Below are 26,633 nucleotides of genomic sequence, written 5' to 3'. Positions count from 1 at the left end.
GGCGAGCAAGACAGCACTGTGCTCCTAGGGCCTGACTCAGTAAAGTGTCCTTCTTCAGAAAAACTCGTGTTAAGCATGTGCTGAATGCTGAATATTTTTGCTGAAGCGGAACAAATTTAAGCATGATCTGTCTTGAACCAAGGCCAGCGCGAAAAGGTTTTTTGGGGTTGGACAAATACAGATCTCTCTGAAGCTTCATTAGTTTTGGTTTGATTTGGTGGGTTTTGTTTTTTTATTTTTTAGTATATCAGAAAATGATGTCAGAAGCTACAGCCCTGTCTGCATTTGGAAAGAGTCTTAATTTGCACGTAGCTTGCCAGTACTCAGCATAGCTGTACCCGTGGTGATCCCTTGTGCCAGCTGGGACGGCTCGAGCGGGTCCATCAGCTTTGCTCCTGGAGGTCTGGCTGCACCAGTAGCTCTGCTGGAACAGAGTTTTCTGTGCTTTTGCTTGCAGTTCGGTGAAATGTCAGCAGCTCATTTCCACTGACGACCGATCCCCGAAAGCAACCTGGTTGTTGCCAAGGGCCCAGCTTAGTCCCCAGAGGGAGAGATAACCCAGTTTGCCGCGGGTGCACAGGCTGAGCCTCCCCTGTGGTAGAGGCTGAACAAAATGCCAGTGTCTCACAGGTGCAGGGCAGCAGGTTAAAACTGAGCGGCTGGAGCTCCCGCTGTCCCCAGCCGTCTGCTGAACCCCTCTGACGGACTCTTGCACCCCGGGCAGGGATGCCCGATCTAATGTTGGATGAACTTCTGGACCTTTACAGGCATTTTGAAACTACTCCAGTGTCAGTTTAGCTTAATTTGAGAGGCTTAGACATGCAGCGGGTCAAAAGTTGGTTCTTGGTAGGTCAGATACTGCTCCTGCCTTGGAGGTGGCAGTGGCCACCCAGTTTTATTCTGTTTCCGCAAGTCAGTCAAACTTTGGAAAAGTTGCTGTTCAATTTAAGAACTTAGGATGTCCACACTTGCTGAATCTTAGGCTTAATGTGAGATGCAAGTGTAGACTGATTGTAGATCTCTTACCTGAAAACTGTCTTTTTAATATAAAGAGAAAAAGGATGTGGTATAAGAGTGACAGAGTTGTAGCTGAATTCTGAAAACCTCTACATAACAGTAATTTGCCAAAATAGGTTTGGTTTGCCATATGATGCTATTAGTGACTTGATGCAACTTTTCCTGAAAGTTGTGAGTTAACAACTTGGTCTACTTCCCGTGTTTACTTATGCAGGCAAATGGTATGCAATAATATATTTTCTAGCAACTGCAAAGCACCTGAAATTTTTTCTTTGAATTCGAGATATGATCACTGATTATTAATGTCTCATCAAGTAACAAGACAGTCCCCTCCCTCTTTTATAGACTTGGCTTGGAGCATGTCTTAGAACAAGACTGTACAGGTGTGAACAAATTGTAGTTAAGAGAAGGAACACTGCAAACTTTGGTTGGTATCCTTGTATTGTGGCTGACATGGGACATTTGCTTCTGTAATAGGAATGGTGGAGAAGAGCACAAAATAGCACAGAAATAGAACAATCTGGTTTTATTGTTTCTTTCTTGTGATTTACAGTGCCCTTTTTTGAAAAGTAGTGCTTTGGCAAATGCCAGCTGCTCTCTGTTAGCTTTCTAAAAGCAAAGACTTCAGTGACTTGTGTGAGAAGCACACACATGGTTTGGTTTGACTTCCCATTCCATGCTAACTACTGCTCTGCATCTTTTCAATAAAGTGCCATCTTTCTTGGGTTTGGCACACCCTGCCTCTGTGAGCACAAGTCAAGTAGAGCAGTGGTTTTGCATTACACTGAATTCATGGCACAGATTTTTTCTATTTTTCTTTTTTTTTTTTTTTCCCCCCCCAAAATTCAAACCATATAAATACCTGATTATCTTTGCTGTGAGAGCAAAGAACTACTTTAATATTCCCAGTAGCATATTTTGAGCAACATTTCTTTAATTAAAACAACATTGGTCTCTTCCTGTATTTCATGGCTAGCAAATGAGAGAAAACACCAGTGTTAATATCAAAGGGAGTCAGTTTTCATTACAGTAATGGTTCAATTGTGCAATGCTGTAGGCAGTGAAATTTAATATTATTGTGACTTGTATTGTAATTGTAGGATGACAGGGGAAAATGGATTAAGTTTAAATATAAGTGTACACAGCAGCACATGGACTTTGTCAAATGGAAGCTGAGGGTTGGGGCAGGATGGTTCCCTCTGGCTCTGTCATAATGAATTAGTATTTTGTAAATAACTGGCCACTAGACTATGGATTTATTACCTTTTGTAGATATGTGGGGACACACACAGACATACATGGATCCTGTACTGACTGTAATTGCAGTGTGGACTTGCAGAACGGGTTTATGCCTGTAGGCTTGCAGGGTATTTGAATGTCTAGGCTTCTTGTCTTCACCTTTCATGAAAATATTCTTGCCTGCCAGTTTGTGAAGTTTTCTTCTGAAGGATACACCCATCCTTTCAGTTAAGGGATTGCTAACACATGAATGGCCTCAGACTGGAAAGCCCTTTGTCATTCTTTGCTTCCTGATGAATAAAACCAAATTCAAGTTGCAGATGATCTTTGCTTTAGGAAATTGTGCTGGAGAGACAACTAGTGTTAATGAGCAATATCCCCTTCTTTCCCAGTTGCCCATATACATGCAGATTAAGATGGAAGATGGTAATTTAAACCATCCATTAGTGATCTCTTCCACGGAAGATCAGCGACAATGAAAGCCAGATGTTTCATTTGTTTACGGTGTAGGCAAGTGGAAGATGTCCCCAAAGCAGTGACTGATAGTTTGCTAGTGTGCAAACATGCTGCCCTGTCGTTTTACCCCATACCTCCATGGTCTTTCTCAGACCTGTGTTCATGTTGAAACCTGTTCTAATGTTAAAGTGCAAAAGGGGGCAGTAAAGTGCTATCCAAAAAATGTTTATTTTTTAAGGGTATTTTTTTTGTGGCAAAAGTTGCATTTCTCAATAGGTTTATAATCTCCTGTATTTAAATTAATGACCACATGAATATCTTCTGTTTGAAAGGCTTACAAATGTCGCCAAAGTGTATCGTTAGGCACTGTGGGAACACTGTTTGCTGTGTGCATTTCCATGTTCTGTCCTTTAACCCAGTCCTGAAACATGCTACATATTTGGAAGGAATCGAAGGCAGGAAGCTTTCCTCAGATATATTTAGGACATAGCTATACGAAGCACTTCTGAAAGAATTCCAACTTTACTAATCATGTTTGGTTCTCACGTTGTGCATTACCAGCACCGTGTTTCTGGAAAAACAAAATGAAAAGAATGCTGAGGCTAGGGGTTTCTGCTTGAAGTACTAAAGTGTGTAGTGGTGGCATGGGTCAAGAGTTGGGCTCTCATCCAGACCCGCATGCATCATTTGTCAAGAGGTAACTAGAAAGAGCAACTAATTACAATGCACCTACTGAGTGTTTTCTCTTTCAGAAATTCTTCAGAATAAGCTATTTATACAGATTGGCTGCTGCTCTCCACTGCAGCAGCCATTTGCAGTTTTGAAACTCTGTGTAGAAAGCATGTTTCTGCTGAAATAAAATAAAAAGGAGTATGTGCCTGTGTGTGTTTCCATGCTTGTGCATGAGAGTGAGTGAGCAATGATTTGAGGAATCATTTGCTGTTTGCTGAAGCTGAGTAAGTCCAGCACTGTTGTGAGGGTTCATATTTCTGTAAATGCTGATGAAATGTTAATATAATACACTTTAAAATAGACCACTGGTCATATCCATCCTTTTTTTTTTTTTTTTTTTTTCCCCCCCTTAGTTGGAAGACTGTCCTGAAGCACATTAGCAGTTCTTTTGTGGTAACCAGAATTGATTTAGTAAATGGATCAGAATTCTCTAGTGCTTTAAGTACTTTTAGCAGAGCAGTAATTGCTTTCTGCACAATAATACAAAAAGTTAATTGCTATTAATAGTGCTTTATGTGGAGGTCATGTATGAAAACTGAATATAAAATCAATATATTATTTTTTTTTTTAAATTCCTTTGTAAACTTCAGTAAAAAATCAAACCACATCTTTTCAGCACTTCAAGCCTTACTCGTGTGGTAAGTGTTCTAAGCCAGGCTGCACATTCTCGTGCAAAAAGCCCAGATCTTGTTTCCCATTGTAGAGGAAAAAACAAAACAGATAGGTGTTTGCTCTCAAAGGGCTTTTTTAAGGCAGAGGAAAACATACTTCCCTTTTACAGGAGGAAAACCATGCATGCATTTTTGCACCCTTGATTTACATTGGGGACGGAGGGGTAAAGCACTAGTTGGTTGGTCTGAAGGTTTTAGTTATGTTAAGTGGTTTTTTTTTGCTTTGTTCTGTGAGTGAGAGCCAAGCAGCGAGGGAAAGGGCAGCTCTCCAGCAAAACTAAACCATCTCTTGCCGGCGGAAGAGAGCGTCCAGCTGAAACAGATACGCTGTCTTACAGCAAACCCCTTCTGGCAGCTGCGCGCGGCGGGGCTGGAGGCAGGGCGCTGGCTCTGCTCGGCGGGGTGGGCTGGGGAGAGGGGGCCTCCGGCACCCCCGAGTCCGTGGTCACCCTGAGATCCCCGGGACAGGAGTTGCAGAGTCGGCTACATCTGCTGGAGCCTAGGACTGGGGCAGACCCAAAGGAGAGTGTGCAGCACCTCCTTTGGCACGTTTACTTTTTCCCGCGGAATGAGATCACGTCCCTAACCTCATACATCACAGCTTTTAAGGAAACAGATTTTCTCTTAGTGTCTCCGATAAGATGTGCTTGGTTCTGGGTTGCAGGTGACCTTCCGTATGCGTGCAGCGTGAAGGGGATACGGTTCTTGCCAAATACCATGTCTTAGCCGCAGGTTTTGTGCTCTCTCAAGTGCAAGGCACCTTTAGGTTTGTGACTGTCCTAAGCTGAATGGAGCGAAGAAGTGAGTGTCTGTACTGCTGCAGCAGCAGTAGTCACATGAGTTATTTGGTGAGGGGAACTCATGACACATCTTTCCAGGAGAGACTGACCAGCCAGGGCATTTTCTGACGTGTTTGAAGAGGGATGGTGTCTGTGGATGTCTCTCTATACAGTGGTAGCTCTGTGCCTTTAGAACTGTGATGTGATGGTAGAATTTGACTGTCAAATCCTGCGGGTCCATGCAAACAGTTGTTTTCTTTGGGTAGAAGTGTATGTGCTCTCAGCCCATCCTTATTTTATGCCTGTTAGAAAGCCTTTGTTGTATTTTAAATGCTTTCCTCTAGTACTTTGCAAAAGGCAGTGTGATGAATTGATAAATGAAATTGCAAAAATTTCATACGTGCTCCTCGTTTGCTGTCCACTTGAAATTCTGAGAAAACATAATAATGCGACTGGATCATTCTTGTGTAGGCTATGAAGGTTTCAGTCATAAACATATTGCATTGTCTTGCCTTACTGAAGTCAATGGAAGTTTTGCAACCAATTTCGATAAGAATAGGTCCAGGAAAAGATGCCAAGAACAGCATCCATTTGCATGGCTGCTTGAGATGCTCGAAATGGTGGCACTGCTACCATTTTGTGTCCAGCGTGGCGATTAAAACAAAATAAACCCTTGACCATTCCCTTTTTCAGTGCACTGACAGAATTTTCCCCAAGTAGTCTGAAAGAAGATGGGCCCCTTTGGAGGTGAGGAAGGGGGGAGGACAAGGAGGTACCACAAACCCTGGGGTGGAGATTAGCGACAGTTTCAGGGGACTGTTTCAAAGCACTTATGGGCTTGCTGCAGGTTTTATTTTAGGAGAGCCCAAGCCCTGAAAAGAGGCTCTTCCCTTCCAGTGGAAATGAGAAGAAATACGAGAGCTACAGCTTTAGAAACTTGTGTTACGGTATTTTATAATCTGTCTTTGTTTAATGTGGTACTTGCCGTTAAAGATCATAAGGGATGAGCATGAATATATTTGTTTATTTATTTGTTTGAATTCCATTTAGTTTCTAGCCTGCAAGTCCTGTTAATGTAGGTAACCATTGCTTACATGAATAGTTTCATTAGCTGCGTGGAAAAATGTTACATATAAATGGAGTTCAGCAGATTAAACTTCTTAAATTTTATTGAAATTCAAAAACACCCCTATTTAGCATGTTCTGTAAAACTTTGTTGTAGTATTAAAATGATTTAATAACGCTGCCCTGGCAAAGAAAAGTAGCTTCCAAACTCACTTAAAAGAATAATAATAATAATAATATGAAATGCTGTACTTCTTTTGTTTTCAAAGTTTCATTTTCTAGTCTGTGTATAAAGCCAGTCTGTCATCTTGTTGTCACACTACAGTAATTTTTCTTGCAGAGAATTCACATAAGAGTAGTGCCTTTCTTTTTAACCAACTCCTGTGCCCGTTTTGAGACAGAGGCTACACATTAATCTTTTTCTGATGAAGCTTGTTTTTCTGTCTGTTCTACCGCAGTTACTGATCCTCATCTCACTGAATTCACTTTCACTTACTCCATTTAAACTGGAGTGAGATCAGTCCTATAAAATCACTGTTTCTGCAAAAAAAAGCATTCAGGTTTACAGCTAGGTGTATACTTTATACCCACATGGCATATATTTGTATATGATGTTGAATATGACAGAAACTAATGTGAAAGCTCTGTATGGAGCAAAGGAGTCTTACAGAGAGATCTGGTGTATGTTTTTGGATTTTATTCAGTTCAAACTCTTTGGGAATCGGTAGACTGGTTTTCATCTCATTCAACAGGCTGTGATTAGCTCACTGCTACTTCACTGAAATCACTGGGACCTTTTCCTGGAACTTTTATTTGCTTTGCATCAAGCTGGTATGACTTCTGCCTTGCTTAAATATCTCTCCTGTTGACAAAATGATATTTAAAGTATGAATGTAGTTATTTTCTCAAAAGCCGGATGGTGAATACATATACTATTTAATAACCATTCTTTTTAAATGGTAAGGACTTGTACATAAAATGCTATTCTGTATTCTGTTTCAGTTTGCACTTGTACAAGTAACGGACTAACATACTGTGTTATTAGTATTCATGACATTTCCTTAATAAAACTTTTCAATGAATAACTTTATAGTCAGGCTGGTAGTTAAACTTCATGAAGTCAAGTGGGTAGGATTCCGCAACAGAAGGTTTCAGGCTGCATTTTAAGAAGTGTCTTGATTGTTCACATTTTTAGGGTTATTTTTGTTACATTAATTTAAAGCTAACTGCCTACACCAATTAGTTCAGGTAAGGTATTAAAGCACAGAAATTTGGCACTGCTTCCCTGGTTAAATATACAGGACTTGCAACAAGTACTAACACGCTTTCTAAAACTGCATTTATTTTATAATTACTAGGATATAGTTAAAGCTAAGTGTGCATATATATATTTAGAGTATGTGTGTATATACATAGTTTTGCAAGCTGGGAAAATCATGACACCACATTTGTTACATCAGCCAGTATTGATTAACAAAATCTCTTTAAGAATTTATTTCTCTAAGGATATTATCTGTTGATATTTTTACAGTTTCAGAAATGCCTGTGTAGTAAGGAATAGTAGAATATGAAAAAGAGTGCTGCCAGGCAAAGTTCTAACTTTCTGAGAATTTACTGTTATTAAATTAGGCAGGTTCAAGTGGTTATCATTAAGGAAAAGTCCTTTATAATATAATATGGTTGAATGTGCTAAGTTTTTCTAAACAGGGGGTAGATTCTTTAGAAATTAGTTGGAAACTGTGCAGAATTCAATTTTATTTTTTTGTAAAATTTAAAATTAAAATTTAACTTCTCTAGGACTTTGACCAGTAGGGGTACACTAGTGCCAGGAACTGATGGGCCTTAAAATAAATGTGGTACAGAAAATTACTTTAACATCGGTGGGAGTGGGGAATGGACTACTCTGTTCCTGTTTTCTGTTGTCATGTGTCTTTTTGGTCTAATCCAATCCTTATTTTTGAAAAGGGTTGGGAACTCTGCATGTTGCTGTTATTTCATGAGCTGCGTGATGGGTTGGACGCGTGGGAGGGATTCACATCCACGGGCTTTGCACAGATGTCAGATGTTGCTCACAATATACCAGTTTGGGGCTGACAGCAAAAATGCCCTCTGAATCCAAAAGTATCAGGCAGAAAGCGCATTAATTACATTGTGCAGCTTTTACTGTACTTACTATACTTCTCTGTGCTTTCTCACAGTAAGCACTAGAATTATTAATTGTGATCATGATTCCTTGAATGCTGTAGTTTCCTTGAATGCTGTAGTCTCACTATATCTGACTGCTAACAGAAATTAGTTGGAGAAATTTGCGAAGCTTTTCTCCTAAATCTCTGTTCGGGTACAGGGGCCTGTATTGGTATGTAGGTTTCCCAGTAAGGAATATCTAGAGTTGAAAAGCAGAAAGTTACAAAGTTACCTTTTTATAGAAGCAGTGGTTCCAGTGCTGTTGTTATCCCAGCTGCTGAAAGTGTGTGTCCCTGTCCCAAGCAACCACTGGAGTAACGTGGCCTCCTCGGCATCGGACACAGGATTTTGAAAACCTCTTGCTCTGTCTTCATTATATTTCTGTTTGGGGAGGGGGCGAAAAAATAAAGTTTTTTAATTAGTTGAAGGCAGATTCTGATCAGACTTTTAAAGCCAGTTCATTCACTTCATTTTTGCAGATGCCACCCTGCAAAAGTTTAGTAAGTGTTGATGCTATCCCAGAATGTTTAAGGCTACGTCAGCACTTGTGGAAATAAAGATTCAGGTTTAATCCTCAAGTTTTTGTTAACCTCTAACAAGGATAAATGTACTTTTTTTTTTTTTTTTTTTCCCAGATACAAGGAGAGTAGTCTTAATCCCTCTGACATTTAATAAATAGCTTCAGAAAATGCTTATTACCGAGCAAATGTTTTATCTAAGGTCTTTATGAAAATACAGTAGCAAAAGTACTACACAAATGCAGGTATAATAATCATGCCTACTACTAATCGCCCACTAAGATTAGTGGTCAAACTGAAATGCATGATGTGAAATTTTTTAATTCCATCTATATTTGTGCTTTATTGTTGCAGGAAAATAAAGTAAATTGGAAAAATATCTTTCTTGCAAAGGTCATGATCAAAACTGCAAACTGTGGAAAAAATTTCAATACGATCAAGTTCTCAGATTAATCCTTTCATTTTCAGCCTTTTTTCTTTCCTAATCCCATCAGTGTTAGATCCTACGAGTTCAGAAACTCAAGTGGAAGGACATTTAGCAACTTTAGTTCTCAAACTGTACAGACTTCACAGCCATAGCAAGAATATTCCCCTGTCATAAAGTCTAACGAGTGTGTCAGTTTAAAGCTCTTGTAAAATGTGTTTTAGATGTCTGTTGGGGGTGGTTCTGTCCTCTACCTTTTATGGAGCAATTCCTGGCTACTTAACCAAGGCACACAAGGGTACTTTCTCTCCGGTAGCTGTTTCTGAGGATTGCCTGGCATGCCATCTCTGAACCCATCCTGTTTGTGCTCAGAGTCTGCATGGAGATCATAGACCGCTGCTGCTTCATTGCACACATACATATACACAAAATCTAAAACTCAGAATCAATGGTTTCTGTTTTTCAGGGCAGCTTTTAGGTCACATTATTGATAATGATAGACAGGTGTGCATTTCTAACCTTCTAACTTTTCATATTTATTATGCATGGGAATCTAAATTGATTAATTTAAAAACAAAGATCTGGTCCTCTGAAATCTCATGTGTTTAGTATTACACATCCCTGTTACATGAAAAAAAGCATTACTGGCAAGAAGAAATATTTGCAGTGGTGGGAACATACAGTGACCCGCCTTTGTCCTGGCATACAGATGGGGAAGTATGAGTAATTTTCATTTTTCTGGTACAACACTGCTGCACAGGAGCAAAGTAAAATGGGGCTGGGGTCAGACAAGATGGTCAAGTCAGTCACAGGTGACGGAGGTTAGCTCAGAAACTTTGTCCCTTTGCCTTTGCCTGGCCGCAGTCAGTCCCCCAGGAGAGCCCCAGTCAGGGGCTGTGCGGCTCCTTTGGGAACATTTGCTGTCAGGGGTCTTCCTCCCCCCATTTCCTTGGCGCCCTTGCAGAGCTGGCCTCTCCTTCAGTCGTCCCTCACCAGGCTGGTGAATGACGAGGATGCCTTTCCACCTTTCCCATTGTTTCAGCATTTTGGCTTTGGGGAGGTGGTAGTCACTGCATTCCTTTGGCGTGTCCGAAAGCTGGAGGAGGAGACGCAGCTTCGCCCCACCTCCAGTGCATCTTAGTCTGAACAGCCGTGGCCCAGCCTAGTTTCTGTAGTCTGGAAATTACACAGCACAACACAAAAGAGCGCAGTGATTTATACATCAACAGTCGCTTTCTTGCCATAAGATTTCATTGTTCTTTTTCCCTAAATCTGTAATTACATGCCTTTGTCCTGCTATGTGCTGCTTCACAACAAATAGAATTCTTACACAGGCTTTGTGAGTGAAAATCATCCTGCTCAATTAGCACAGATCATAAACTTGCATTGTGTGGGAGCAAGCTGTTATAAACAATTAATTTGAAATTTGGGGCATCACATCGTCCTTTTCTCTAATTTAGTAAGTTCTCCCCCAGCACTACTACATGCTGGTGAGCTCCTTCAGCCAAGCCAGAGACTGGAGGTCACCAACGCCTACAGTTTTGTTCTGCTTGGGCCTTAATACTCTAATTTAAAGTTTCCAGGAAGGCTGCCTGTGAATAAGCTAGATTTACTACATGTGCCGTTTAAATGCTAGCACTTGGAGAAGGGTGTTCATTAGGCAACAATTGTTTCAGTCAGTTTTTCAGGCCGATTCTCCATTAAGGAAGATCTTTGGAAAAGGCTGGCAGGCAGGAGAAAAAGGAAAGTCAGTCTTTTAGGTCTGTGCATTCGAGGATGTTGTGTCGTTGGCTGTAGTTCTAAAACACGCACTTCTTGGCCTTAATTGGAACAAATACATCTTTCGGAGAAGGAAACAAACAAACATGCTGTGGCTTTTGTCCTTGTGAGAAGGCAGCTCCTCATTTTGTTGTTGAATCAATACTATCATTAATTACATTGTAATTATTTATATTTTTATTTTGTGAATAAGTGATGAAGTTTGCCTATTAATAAAAGTAGGAAAGATACAATATCGAGTCTAGCCCCAAACATTAAAGCTCACTGACAGTTTGCGTAAGAAGTCTTCCTCTATACTAACGCAAAAACACTCCCAGGTTTCACTTGTAGCACAAGAAATAAAAAAAGCACTAAAACAGTGATGGTAATGGTAAAGTTTATGAAGAGAAGAAATCATTGTAGTGTCACACTGTCTTAGAAAAGTGTTTTATCAGAAGCATGTGTGGTCCTTGGGTCAAGTAGATCTCTGTCCACCCCAGGTCTGTAAGCATGATCCTGGTGAGTGATTGATGTTCCTTTGTGCTATACTACTAATATCAATCAGCATCTTAATATGTTGTTAACTCTTTAAGTTGTTTTCTTTCCCACATGTCTGCTCAGGGGCTTTGAAAGATTATTCTTGTCATTCTCCCATGTCTGCAATTAGCAAAATATGTGCAAGAATAGTAAAAATGTTACCAAAGCAGAAAAACAGGATTGTAGCCCACCAGACGTTGTACTAGCTGCTGTAAATGGCCAAATGTGGAAGAAACAGTGGTGCCTGCCAGAGACGTAAAACCTACTAGAGTTCCCAAAACTAGGATAAGGACTATAGGACTCAATCTGTCTGTAATTTCCAAGATCTAAATAAACATTTTGTTGATATTAACTTGAGTCAGGCCCAAACTATTCAGATCTGGTTTGCTCAGCCTGTCATTTTGGTTTCAGAAACTGTGTTTGTTCTTTTCCGTCCACTGCAATTGCTACTTTTCTGGATGAGATTTTATCAAGTGTCTCACATTTTTCCCTTTTTTTCTCTCTTTTTTATTTTTTTTTCCTCCTTTTTCCATTTTAGATTCCTTCCTGGACAAGGATTGGTACTATATCCACAGATAGGAGACAAACTGGACATTATATGCCCAAAGGTGGACTCTAAAACTGTTGGCCAGTATGAATATTATAAGGTCTACATGGTTGATAAAGACCAAGCAGATAGCTGTGCTATTAAGAAGGACAATACACCTCTACTCAACTGTGCCAAGCCAGATCAAGATGTTAAGTTTACCATCAAGTTTCAAGAGTTCAGTCCTAATCTCTGGGGCCTGGAGTTTCAGAAGAACAAAGATTATTACGTCATATGTAAGTTCAAAATTTCAGTTGGTCATTCTTTTAAATGTAATTGTTTGTTCTTTTGTATGTTGTCTTGTACATTATAAGCAAGCTAAGAAGAATGTGAATGGGTATCTTTTTCTGTGAAAAAATTTTCTTGCCAGCATATTTTCAACACTATTCCTGAGTTCCATGGGGTCTCTGTCTCTTTTCTTTGGTTTACGTAGACCAAATTAGATTGTACTCCTACGCCTATAAAGGGCTTCTCCTTTTGTGCACGATACTGTGTCTTGTATTCACGTTGAAAGATGTGTGCAGTTAAACCTTGATGTGTTTCCTGCTCACAGCTCTGGTGATGTGCCATGCTATTGGCCTTGTTCTTGGGGTGCTTTTACCCAGGAGTAGGAGTAGGGTGGCCCGGCCATTCTCAGCTGAGGCATCCTATGTGAGGTGGCTGGCCACTGCCCCATGGGGCCCAGGGATTCTCTCAGGAAACACCTTTTGGCCACTTTGGTGCCAACTTTGACAGTATAATTTCCCCACAGAGTTTACTGGTGGGCTCTAATTGAGCGTGCCTAGCCTCAATACATACCTATTGTGTCCATGCAGTATCTAGGAAAGTTCTTGGGCATAAGCTAGACTAGCATGATCTTGAATTTCCTCTTCTGTCATGGTCCTGGACTTGTAAAAAGAACATGCATGATACAGGCCTGTGTCCAACAATATAAACTTTGTGTGACTTTTAGTCTGATCAGGGACTTAGGGCTGAAAGTAAGTCTGGAGGTAACTGCTGTGTTTAGTGATTCAAATTACTTATGATGTGTAAAGTTACGATGTGAACCGGGAGTTAGCATAGGCTGAGACCTCAGCAGTGCAACAACAATCTACAACAGTTTAGGTTCTGTCATTGTAATAGTATGGCCTGCAGATCTAATTTAGCCCCATGGGGACTTTTGAAGTCTTGAGCGAGGATCACCAGTTAGTCGGAGATGGACAAATTCTGTACATTGGCTTTTTTGCAGTTACAAGGAAGTTAGATATTGGTGTGTTTTATTTCATAGAGTCATAGAATAGTTCAGGTTGGAAGGGACCTTTAAAGGTCATCTTGCACAACCCCCCTGCAATGAGCAGGGACATCTTTAACTAGAACAGGTTGCTCAGAGCCCCGTCCAACCCGACCTTGAATGTATCCAGGGATGGGGTATCTACTGTGGGCAACATGTTCCAGTGTTTCACCACTCTCATTATAAAAAAATTCTTCCTTATATCCAGTCTAAATCTACCCTCTTTTAGTTTAAAACCATTACTCCTTGTCCTGTTGCAATAGGCCCTGCTAAAAATTTGTCCTCAAACACATTTCTGCCACCTCCTTGAAAATTGGAGGGCTGATAACTATTTCACAGAGTATCTGCCACTCTAAATATTTCCTAATCTCTTAGTTAAAAATATTGGTAATTTCACAGGTGCTCTGAGCAAGCGCTTTTAAAATAGAAATGGAAATGCGTTTAATATAAATTAATGCTCACTTCCTAGTTATATTCCTAGTTATATCCATAATGGTACATACACACTGTGTATAAAACAGGTTGTATATCACAGAAACTAAGCAAGAATTCACTCTATTAAATATTAAATGTAGAAATTACTAAGTAACAGTTGTGTGAGATATAAAACACTTTTTTTTCTTTTTTCTTTTTAAGGTTTGACAAAAAGATCACTTAATATAGGTGCTTGCTGTGTTTAGTTGGGAGGTATATAAAAAACTGATCCCACTTACATAGCATTTAACTTTGACAAACTTCCCATTGTAATACAGTGAAATTTACCTGGGGAAAAGATGCAAGATTAGATGTTAATAGATAGTTGTCTGTAACTTCAGTGAAAATGTGTAGTGTAAAAAATGGCCATGCTCAAATAGTTGGCTTTAATGATGAAATATGTTCAGTATTTAGTGCTGCTTTTAAAAACATCTACAGCAGACCAGCTGTAGTGAAACACAAATGGCACTGTTAAAATTATTACCTGAAAATTATGGGCACAAATGGAGCTTTCTGATACCCTGTCAGTTTTGTCATATCTATGTCATGGATTTACCCAGAGAATTATTAAGTATGTCTCATTTTCATTAGTTTTGTATAATTATTTCATTATAGCAATAAGACAGTATAGTTTGGTTGAAAGAACTTGCTCAGCCTTCAGCCTAATGCCTCAGAAATCACACTGGCCTTGCAGTAATACTGGAGTGCCTTAGGATATTACTTTCCCTGCTCGTTCTGGCATAAACAAATGGCTAATTTATCACTATATTGCTAACATACCAACTAAGCTTCAGCAGGAGTACCCATACATTTCAATAAGTTGGACAAAAAAAAAAAAAAAAAAAAAAAACAGCCCGGAAACCCCAGCCATCCTGAAGCTAAAACTCTCACTTTTCTGTCATTGAGGGAGAAGACAATGAATTCAGTGATGTCGGTCTCAGAAACATGAAGAGGGGTAGAAAACTAGGCCAGGGCTCAGCTAGGACACCATTTTACAGAGATACTGGAGCTAGATAGGATTTTAACAGTTTGTCTTCAAAAGCTCATGACCTGACACAGCCTTGTCAGATGCAGGTTCTGTTAGTCAGGACGTTTATTGTCATTTTTATAAGTAATATAATACATCTTAATCATGTACGCAAATCAGGCTGTAAATCGTTTGTGTGTATCCCTATTCCCAGACCTGTAATTTAACAGGTGTGACGCACTGGTTCTCCCACCGACTCCCATACTTATTTCCTTCCTTTCTTCCTTTCTTGCTTGCTTGCTTTCTTGCCTTTTTTTTTTTTTTTTTTTTTCACTTTCTCTCTCTCAGTCTCCTCCCCCTTATTTCTTTCTTTCTCACTTTCTCTCACTCTCCCCCCCCTTATTTCTTTTTCCCTCCCTCCCTCCTTTTGCTCCCTTTCTCCCTCTTTTTCTCTCTCTCTCTTCCCCTCCCCTTCTCTCACCTTTCCTCTCTTCCTTTTCCTTCCTTTCTCTTCCCTGTTTGTTTGGGAGTTTTCAGTTCTGTCTTGATTTATTGGTTATTTTTTTGAGGGGTAGGAGTGCTATGAAGCGAAGGCAACAATGCATTTTATGTGCCACCTTCTGATTTCGAAATATTTTAGGATCTTGTATTTCCTTGACTAAGTGGCATCAAACAACGTGACACAAGAGTTTACTGAGCCCAGCATCTTTGCAGCACTTGCTATGGCTGCATCTGCAGCCTAATCTCACGCTGTTTGTGCTTATGCTGGCAGGCTGTTGTCAGCCCTTTCAGTGTTTTGTGCATCATCATGTACCTTTATCATCTTGCCATTATTTAAAAACACAGTTTGTTTTTCTAAGATAATAGTGTGTGGTTTGTGGAGCTGTATTAAACAGTAAAATCTCTATTCAGATTAGGGGGTTAGTCGTTTTGGGATGAGGAGTTATAATATAGGATGAAGCAGCTTCCTGAACCCTGTGTACCTTTAGGGAAATGTGATTGTACAGCAATTCTTCAAGCCATAATTTTTATATCATCCAGATGTATTCATGATAGGTATAGCAGAAGGAGATCTTGTCTACTCAGTACTTCCTAGATCTAACCTTATAAAAGATGCAACTTTTCTTATTCCAGAATTCACAATTTTTTGAAGAAGTAAAAATGTAGATGAGTTTCTGACATCTGTTTTCACATTTAATGGTGTTTTAATCCAAAAATAATATAATCCATTTCTTGGCAAGATATTCCTTAATATGAGTATCAGGATCCAAAGAGTTAATTCTGTGAACAGCAGTACTTGGAAAGATGATACTGAATGGTATTGTGAAAGTGAATAAATGATGTAACAGAGTGTCCTTGCTTTTCTCTTCTTTGCTATCATCAATTTTTGGTTCCTGGGAAATTAATAGGTTCATTTTCCTACAATTACCCGATTTCTTTTCAGTAGAACTGGAGAAGGTCAAATGTACTTGAGATCTCAGAAGTATTAATGTTAGATTATCCTAAAATAGGCGACCCGTTAGCTAACATATCGTAAGTCTCTAAGGAAATCCTTAATCAGATGCATGAAGGAAGATGCATTATGCCCAACAACATAAATATCTGTGCGAAGGGCAAAGCTGCTTTTGAAGAAGGGTGTGCAGATTTACAATGCCGATGTTTGCATTAAAAGGTCTTTTCATGTCTTTGCATGGTTAAGGAATGAAGTATAATTTTCTGCTGTTGTGAATTGCTCAGAATGAGCAATGAGTCTCTTCTCAGTACTTGGGGATTGATCTGCAAGTACTTGGGTCATGGTGTAACTGCTTCGGTACCTCTCCTCAATGCAGCGTTTCTTGTATGGGAGGGAGACGCGTTAGCGTAGTACAAGCATGTATATGCCAAAGGTGTTTACTTTTGGTGAACAGGAGTTGTCGTGAACCCTTCCCAACAAACTTGGCCTTTAGTCGGAGGGCAGGGAGAGCGCTCTGGGGAAGGCTGCGGGAAGCTATGCCAGAGGGAAAGGAGCAGTGCTGCTTCCCCTCCAGCCACCGTCGTGCCCCTGAGGTGGTTTGGCCAAGCAAGCACAGACTCTGCTCGCTTCATCTCTTCTTTTGCATAAGTAAAATTAAGGTTATGGGCTGGCATCATCAGCATTAAAAAATAAGTCCCCTTCAAAGAAGTTTTCACCTGTTCAAAATTCGTAAAAGAATGGCTTGAGACTGGGGAAGGGGCTACAGAATGGTCCTAAAAAGAGGATCCTCTAAAATGCTTGCTCTGCCTGCGACCTCATTAGCCAAACTTGCCGATCTAATGATGCCCATTGACTTTCGCAATGGCAAAATGGTATACACAGCTTTCCTTAAATGTTTTTTGCCAATTTTTTTTCAAGTGACCCACTTACATTGTTGGCCTCTGGCTTAAATTAAAAACCGTATATATATAAGTGTGTGTATATATATATTTGATCCCTGACTGATTTAAAGGTTTATACTGGCTAATAGCACTACATTTTGGATAACTGCTTTAATAGTACTGTAGGTTTTAAAATCGAAACAGTCATTCTGAAACTTCAGCATTAGCTGGGTTTGAAAAAAATCACAATGCTTTTTATGTTTTCACTTTGTCATTCTGTTACAATTAAAGGGCAATAACTGTCTGAGGAGGAACAAATTAAAGGACAATATAGATTGTGCCCTGAAATACGGCCCAGCTGGGAAGAATAAATCTCTTTGCGTGGCCAAATAGATTTACATTAAACTGTTATTTTAGTATTCTGACGAAAAAGTTTAAGCACTGGCTAATCTGGCTGGCTGGGCATTCTGACACCTCTCTGAGGCAGGTTTCAGTCCACAGCCTCCTGCAACCTCCCAAACACCTAGTGAGAGCTACCCGAAAGGAAACAGTAGGTTTTTCTTTGTTTGAAGGTTAATTCTGAACTAGCCAAAACGGGGACAAAAACTGTATCAGAATTTCAATTCTATTTCTTTTGCAACAAAGACATTTTTTGTGCTTTTTGTTAAAGACTCTGTGGTCCAGAAATCTATTGTTCCTTATTTTTTGGTGGTGGTGGTGTTAATGAAAGCCTCTGTGATAATAGCCACCCCAATTCCAGTTGTACAAAGATCACATTTTTTTCTTTCCTTTCTCCTCCTTCTTCCTCAGAAAATTAGATAAATGATTTCTTGTTAGTGTAAAATGATATCCAGAGGTCAGTCTTTGACTTTGCTGAGAGTCTTTTATGGGATGTATCAGCAATACCACTTAGCTCTTGTTGAATTAAATATAAATACAGGTCATACGAATAATATTATTGGAGAAAAAAATCACTGTCTGTGCAGCTTCAGATTTCTAACAGAGTCTAAGACCTACAGGATTAATGGAGTCATGGTCCTTTGGGGTTTTGTCCCAGACCACACAGGTCTTGTAAGAGAATAAGGCTATTTTAGATTGATGGACTTTGTTCATATTTAGTGCCATTACCTAGGCAATACCAACCGTTTATCTCCTTTAAAGTAGACAGAGATAGTTCATCAGGAAATCTGTTGTTATTTCTCTATTCCTAAGGGAAGGAAATGAAAGATAGGAATGCTCAGTTTGTTAATTGATGGCATCTTGTGGAAAAATACATTTATCCTCCCCCACACCCCCCAAGTATTCCAGATAGGTCTGGAATCAGATGAAAATGAATAATTATTCAGACTGGAAGAAAGAATTATTCAGGAAATAGGAATTAAATAGGTTTTAAAATTTCATAGGAAGCTGTTTAGTATTTTTAGTCACTATTTATTTTTCTCAGTTTTTTTAGTTCCTCATAAACAATTTATAAATACTGGAAATACAGTACATTCACAAAGAAAGATACAATATTCTCACTTAGAAGTCTTTATGTATATAGTATACATAACAATAAGGGACACTTGAAGTTCTTTGCAAAAAACATCTCAAACCCTGATCTTCTAGAAGTTATATATGTTTTTAGATTTACATATGCATCCTTAGTAGGACTACATGCAGAAGAAGTTTGAGTTGAGTGTGTATTTTATGCTTTATAAGTGGGGTATGAGTAACTGTTAAAATCAAGGGGGGGTGTATTGGGGAGACATGCCATGCTATGAGGAAAGTGTCTAGACTGAAACTTAGAAGCTCACTAGCATACTGAAACACATTTAACTTTCATCTTGTACCTAAGTTTGGCAAGGAGCATTTATCTTATCAAGTGGGATGATCAGTCTTTATTCTATACAGTTTTATTTTATTTTATACAGCTGTATTATATCTGTTACATATTACAGTATTTTGAGTCCTAAAATAAAAGACTGGGAGCTGCAAAAGCTTTTATAAAGGCTTTAATGAGATTGTTTTTAAATACTTGAAATTGCCTCATTAGAGTCTTTACTTAGGTGGATCGGAGGAAAATGTATTTTTGTCTGAGAACTGTGTTAGCGAAAACACAGGGTTGAAATGGTTGAAAAACAGGGTTAAATGTCAGTTTGGACTTTCTTTCCTGACTTTAGTCAGTTCTGGAAACTTTGGAGGAAGAATATTTCAGGATTTATTTCTGGTAGATCAGACTGTAAAACTAAGCCCTAATGATCAGTCTTCCAGTTGCTTTTTTTCAGTCCCAATAAAATCATGCAAATATTTCTGTGAGTAAAAGCAGGATCAAGCTGAGGGTAATTTTAGCAGTTCTTGGAGAAGAGTCCTTATTAAGCTCATAAGGCTGGTTTTAAAAAGCATGTTCGGATCTTTGTGAGCAAGTTTTATGTCTTTTCTGTTCAGTAGATGAAGACAGCAAAACTAACTAAACCTCAGCAGCAGACTAGTCCTTACGTGCTCACTGAGCTGCTGTGAGAGAAACCGAAGCCCGAATCCAAATCCTACCAGGGGAGCCGAGAAGGATTTGTTTTTCAGGTATTTCACGTTAGCACATAAATGCTAACCAATAGACCACAGCAGTGCAGTTGGTTATAGAATCACAGAATGGTTGAGTTTGGACGATACCTCTGGAGATTATCTAGTCCCGTGCTCAAGCCCTTGCTTAAGCAGGCTCAGCTGCAGCCCGTTGCCCAGGACGGTGCCCAGCTGAGTTTTGAATATCTCCAAGGACAGAGACTCCATAGCCTGCCCGGACAACCCAGTCCAGTGCTCTCACCCCCATTTAAAAAGGTTTTCTCAGGTTGAAACAGCGATTTCAGCTTGTGCCCATTGCATCTTGTTCTGTCATTGGCACCACTGCAAAAGCCCAGGTATTCATACACATGGATAAGATTCCCCTGAGCCTTCTTTCCTCCGGACTGAACAGTCCCCAAGTCCTTGGCCTCTCCTATACAGATCCCCCATCATCCCCACGAGCATCCCCTGGACTTGCTCCTCTGAGCCCACGCCTGCCTTGTGCTGGGGAGCCCATGGCTGCACCCAGCACTGCAGCCGTGGCCTCACCAGTGCTGAGCAGAGGGGAAGGATGACCTCCCGCTGCCTCCTGGCCACGCTCTGCCGAACGCAGCCCGGCAAGCTGTTGGCTGCCTTTGCCGCAAGGGCACAATGCTGGCTCACCACCGCCAGCTTGGTGTCCACCAGGACCCCCCGGGGGCCTTTTCTGCAAAGCTGCTTTCCAGGTGTTTGGCCCCAGCCCGTGCTGAAGCTCGATTCCACCTGCCATCCAGAGGCTGGCACAGCAGCTTTGGAATCAAGACATCAATTAAGTAATTTGTATTGCAAAAGAAAACAAACAAACAAACAACAACAACAAAAAACAACCAAGACCTTAATAGTGTTATACTATTAAAACACTAGTGAAATATTAAAAACTGTATGAACATAATTATTAAAAGTATCGGTTCTTCTGTCTAGTTACTGTTTTTCAAAGTTCCAAACACTGGAGGATTAACATACCCATCCCATTGGAGTTTCTTAAAATGAACCAAGATGTGCCTTTGTGATAATTTTTAAAGAAGCTAAACCCCTTAATTTCTCACGGTGAGTGTTTGAACTAGATATCCTGTAGCACCTTGGAAATTCAGATGGCTTTATTTCAGCAATGTTCCCTCATTAAGTTTTACTCTGTGGGTATTTCAAAGTTCTAAACACAAACATAAGCATACTGCAATCAAAACAGTGCTTAACTTCTGATCATCTTTGCCAAGTGCGCAGTCAGCCAATAGTATCATAATTGATCTCAGTACTAAGGTGCCAAACTCGATGTTGCTGAAGGATAGTTAGATGATGTAAATAGCTTTTTGTGTTTTGCAATAAAGCACACTTTTGTTGTGCTTGATGTAGAAGCAGGAGATGAAGGTATTCTTTTATTGAAGCAAACATGTGGAAAATTGCTCTAGATTGTTACAGTGCAGAGCATCTCCCCTGAAAGGAGTGAGGTTCATCTATAGGGCAAACTCTGACTGTGGCACTTTATTGGGGTTACCCCTGGACTCTGTGTGGTCAAAGCAAATAACATCATGTCCATCTAAACTGTTATAACCATGAGACTGGCACATTTTCTCATCTACAGTGTTATATTCTAAACTGTCACTAGGCATTAACTCAGTCACTGATGAAGTCCTACCACCTAGAGATGAACTCTGCCTCAAAATGATGTTTTCCACTTCAGTGCTACTCGTATAGCAATTACTGGGTCATTAATATCATTGCATGCAATTAGTGACAGTAGAATGAGCAAGAGGTTTGTTATTTATTTAATATGGACTTTCACTATAACTCTTTCTTATCCAAGTGCTACAGACAGAAACCAGAGAGATTTTTCAAGGCAGATGAACATCCTTGAAGAGTGGTGTTGAGTTTGTACAATGCAGAAAATAGGTCCTCATTTAATGTTAAAGCTTCTGCTTTTGTTTCCAGCAAGCCTGCTTGTCATTAGCACCAATCAGTGTAACTTGAATGCTAACTAATTCTATTAGGTCTGTTCAGCTGAACTGTTAAGCAAAGCTTGCTCTGGTAGTGGGGAGATACTTCTCCCCATCCGTGAGAGGCTTTTGCCAGTAGTGTGCTGGCAGAAGGGATAAACTTACATAAAATACCTGTTTGTGGTTGGTGAAGTTAACTAGCCAGTAATATGTTTTAGATGCATACTTTCTGATATATGCCGAATACATCATAATTAGTGGGCTTACATCTGCCACAGTTACTTCAGCGCTCACAAATATATAATTTGTTTATGTAAACTAGAAGCAGCCATGTGTGCAGTAGATCATTATCTGACAACATTTCTCAGAGTATGTGAAATACAGAACTGAAATACTTTTAGAAATGCTTAACTGTAATGAAAGACTTAAATTGTCATTCATAGTCATACAGTGTTGAGATGCTTTTATTTTTTTTATAATCTAAATCATTCCAAGAGAAATTTGAAAAGGGACACTTGACAGCAGTGAAGCAAGTAGGATTTTGTTGCGGGTGGGTGGATGCTGTGACCTTCTATAATGGATAACAATTCAGCAAATAGTTTACTGTTTAGTACACTTCAGCTGTGGTATTCCTTAACCCAGAGATAAAGTGGTGCTGTTTTTAAAATGATAGACAGCAGAAACCAGTCAGAGCTCTCACAGCTTTTTTGATACTTTCCAACTCCGTCTTGCTCACTGTCTCTCTTTCCCTTTATGGAAAGACTTTGTTGACATAAAAGGCTTTTTTTTACCACCTGTATTCTTGCTGTATGATGCCACATCTCCCTGGAATTAATAGAATCATTCTGAATGTGGGAAACTGTATGAGAACTCTCTTCCTATTTTGAACTTAATACTTGGGCGATCCTTCTCAGTTTCACAGTGTGTGATTTCTGATGTTCCTAAACCTGTCCCATAAATTTAGATAATTTATGGGAAAGAAGAATTATTTATTTTGTGCTTTACTATGAGAGTCATTAAAAGGACCAAAAGCAGATGAAAGCAGTCAGAGCACAAACACACGATGTCTGGCCAAAATAGTGTTCTATTGCTTAATAAAATAAAAAACACCCTCAAAAGCTTTACATGCACTTAGTAATCCTGTGAGTGCATATGAGATCAAGTGCAGCTTTGCTTTAAGAATAACTTCTTACTACTGTTGAATCTAAAGCTTTTGTGGATTTTTGCTGCTCTTTAGGCTTTTCCATTACATTTCTAAACACAGCTGGAGAAAAGTGGAGATGGGTAGAGTTACTTGATTTTATTTAGCTCTGATTTTGAGAAACGTATTTTCTGATGCGAAATTCAAGCAGTATTTAAGAAAAAAAATGGTGAAAGTCGCTATTATTGGACAGTACTGATCTACCCCAAATAAACCTCTAATTTTAATTTTTCTATTAACAGATCCACACCAGCAACAATTGATTCTTTATGACCTTGTCCATGATGCGTCTGATACATTGCCAGATGGCTTGTATCGTCCAGCACGCTAAGCGGGGACAAAACCAATTTTGCCCTCACCCACCAGTTGACATCACTCATTCGTTCCGATAGTCTGTGGTTTAAGGTTCATTTAGTCTTCACAGGAAAATTAAGTACAATGATCATAATTTCTCTCTTCAGCTATGTAGTCCATTTCATACTCAAGCTCTAGAAATGTGTTATAAAGTTATGTTGGCTCAAAGGATATGACATTCAATTTGCAAGTAGGTAATGTTTTTCATAATCATAAATGTAAAGGTATGGGTAATAATTGTGGCAGAATTAAGAGGCTGAGATTTTTGTCTGCTAGTGTTTTCTTTTAAGGAATTGTAATGGCATTTTTTCATTTTGTAATGTGTGTTTCTAGGAGTGAAAGAAGTTGAATTTTTGTGACTGTGCCTTCATTTCTAATCTCTTTGTGAATGAAAAGCTATATACAGGCACAAATCCAGCAGCTTAATTCTCCATCTGATTAGAGCAATGTTACCAACCTGATAGGTTGAAAACAGCCAAGATCCATGCAGTGGCTTAGCCTCCTGGGAGGCAGAGTAATAACAATCAAATGAAGACATATTAAAATGTAATATTACTTCCTCTCCATGGGGACTGTATAAGAATCATAGCCAGGAACTGTTCTTGTCAGCTGACTCTGTTTTGCTCACTGATTCCCTGTCTCTGCATTTATGACTAATACAATTCATACAATAAACAATACTTGTAAAGTTTTAAAAGCAAAGAAATGTAAAACATTATACATTGATTTACGTGAGTTCCAGGATTTTTGTTTTGCTTGGTTTTGTTGTTTTTTTTGTTTTTTTTTTTTTTTTTTAATTTATATATTTTGAAGAAGTGAAGGCAGAGCTGGAATGAAATTCTTTGGTCTGAATAATTTCATTTCCTCTTGTGTAAAGGAGATGGTATGTTAAGGCAGTGTTGTACAAAACTAAAAATGTATACTAGTTTCTCCAAAGTAAGTATGTATCAGCAGACTCTTAACCATAATTTCCTAACAAGTCCATTTTTTTCTGAAAGTTGAAACTCCAAATTTATATTCCTTATGAAATGACAGCTGCTGTTGTATTCAAGGAATGCAGACACACAGTGTCTGTGTGTATGGAGCTCCAACATAATTTTTGACTGACTGTTGTAAATATTGCCTATAAATCAATATGATTTTGTCAGAAAGTCTTAAAATTAATAGAGATTTTAGGGCAATTATATGTGTTTATTTGTAGGTATGGATAAACTGTTGACTGAATAATTTAGTGCACTTTTGACTGTAATTATTAGTTTTGCAAATGACACCAGTGGAACAGGACAGCTCTTAGAAAATCAGAGGTACCTATCCATCAAAAGATTTTTAAATATTTTGATACCTGTTTAGCAACATTGTACTTTCTCATGTGTTGCTGTATTAATACAGAGTGAAGTATGGGATCCTAAGAACATTTAATACTCATGAGAATCTTTATATTAATCATTAATTCTGTTTATTAATGTTAATATTTCAGTAGTATATAGTCTACTTAGCACAGGCTCATGTATGGTAGTTCCTGTGTGAGTAATTGTCTCTAAAATATACCCATACTTAGACCTAAACATAAAAGAAACCCAAACCTGTTCTTTTACATATATATATATATATATATGTATATAAAAATAAAGTAGATGGAAGGTCTAAAATTTGGTCATACAAACACACAGACCGTAGCATTTCTGTTTTAGATACAAGAAAGTTGGGTTATGTTTCTGCATTTATACCTGAAACTCCTATCACAGGCACTTTTTTTTTTTTTTTTTTAAATATTCTGTCAGTGTGAGGAGAGCTCCAGGTACAGGGTCACTTTCCTGCAGAAGTGTGAGTGCAGTGGAGGGGCTTACATGATAGCAGGTATAATTTTCATTTGGAGATCAATATAGAAAGGCAGTGGCAAGTGTTTGAGGAATATTTTGTACTTGCTCCCTTGTTTGTCTTCTGCACACTAAACTGTCAAGGGGCGTTAGCAGTATGAAACTGTTTTCTCTGACGTCCCAGATTACTTCTTTTTCTCTGTGCAGCTTTTCAAAGCTTGAAACGACGTGTTTAAAACTACCCACTTTCTTCCTGGTACACTAGGGATATGTGAGGTTATATTTCGATAGTCTTAATGAATTTTGAAAAATAATTTCCTCTAGTGGCCTTGGGTAATTGTCAGTTTAATTACAGGGAGAAGCTGAGATGGAAACTTTGCTTTGTCACTGAAATGCTCCTCTTTGAAAACTCCCCGGTTCTCGGGGACATAGCAGTCTCTACTCTGAACTATAACGTAGGTTTTTCGAAAACCCCTTGAAGAAGTGTGGAAAAAGTGAATACTTCTGCAAATTCATTCATTCATCTGACATCAAAGCTCTGAGAGCGTTCTTTTAGCAAGCAAGGCAGATTGAGCTCGCGTAGGCACACAACCAGACTCATTGTACATCTGGGCCTTCCCGTTTGGAGACTGTATTTGAAGTAATTTTGCATTCTTTTTTGCCATCTTACGTTCTTACTCTGTACTGAGGTCAGACTGCATCCTCTGCATCTTACTGAGGTCTCCTGCTCTGTGGGTTAAATGGATAGGCCTTTAAAGAATAAAAAGGCATTGTTGTTCAGAAGAAGTAGCACTCTATTCAATTAAAATCAAGTAGAAGGTGTTTAAGAAGATGTGAGCCCACGTTGCCTCGATTAAAAAACAAACAAAGAATAGCAAAAAATGCAAGACAAAGTCAGCATTTATTAGTTGTACTTTCAGTTGATGCTCAGCTTTGGTATTTCTATTTACTGCCTTTTTTTCCTTGTCCTTGTGCTGGTACATTGGCAAATAGGTCATAAAAACCACTTTCAGCAAAGACACATTTGATTTATGTCCAGAACTGGTTCTCAGTATTGATTTTTTTTCCCTCTGGAAAAAAACAAAAGAAAACAAAACTATATGTCTCCATTATTTTCTGAGCCTGGCAGTGCAGTGGCACATTTCAGATCGGCTTTTATCTTAAATTACTCATTGTGCTCTTATATTTTAAAAAGTCTTTTTTGCAAGTTGGAAAAAAAAATAGTAGTTGCACGTATTGCCATTGTCATGTTTTTACAGGGGGAGGGAACGAGAGGAGGAACTGGGAGGGACCACATGTGAAGAGAAGGGAATTTTAGGAAAAGAAAGCGCAATCTGGGAAGCTTGTGTGGTGGCTGTAATTCGAGTTTGTCACAAAAGAGGCAGAAGTGGAACAAAAACAAGAAGTAGATCAAAGGCTAGGAAACAGGGTTCAGCGGTATGGGGTTTATGTCTTTACAGCTAGAGAGAAGATTAGAGCAAGAAAAATACTGCCGTGGGGCTAGGAAGACATTGTGAAGGAAAAAGGAAATACACATAGGCTGCATTTGAAAGAAAATCCTCAAGGAAGGCGAAAGAGAAGGAGCAAGAATTAAAAACAAAGATCTGAACAGTGTGAAGCCCTTGGTTGAATTGGATCCTGAGCTGAAAGGAGAGGGGCAGAAGCAGGGAAGTGCTGCTTAAGCAGCGCACCACAGCCACAACAAGCCGCCAGCTCCGTTACATCCCATTTTCTACTTGTTT

General features: G+C 39.2%; 1 protein-coding gene across 1 annotated transcript in view; it reads left to right on the top strand.

The window, feature by feature from the left end:
* Window positions 1–26,633, top strand: part of EFNB2 (ephrin B2) — a 44,851-nt gene that overhangs the window by 10,847 nt on the left and 7,371 nt on the right. Inside the window, exon 2 of the mRNA XM_042806165.1 lies at window positions 11,919–12,202. Coding sequence (XP_042662099.1) covers window positions 11,919–12,202 — 284 coding nt within the window. The remainder of the gene's footprint in view (window positions 1–11,918; window positions 12,203–26,633) is intronic.

The sequence above is a fragment of the Tyto alba genome, unplaced genomic scaffold (genome assembly GCF_018691265.1).
Source record: "Tyto alba isolate M040663 unplaced genomic scaffold, T.alba_DEE_v4.0 Super-Scaffold_45, whole genome shotgun sequence".
Classification (NCBI taxonomy): Eukaryota; Metazoa; Chordata; class Aves; order Strigiformes; family Tytonidae; genus Tyto; species Tyto alba.
This window is presented reverse-complemented; position numbering and strand designations above follow the sequence as displayed.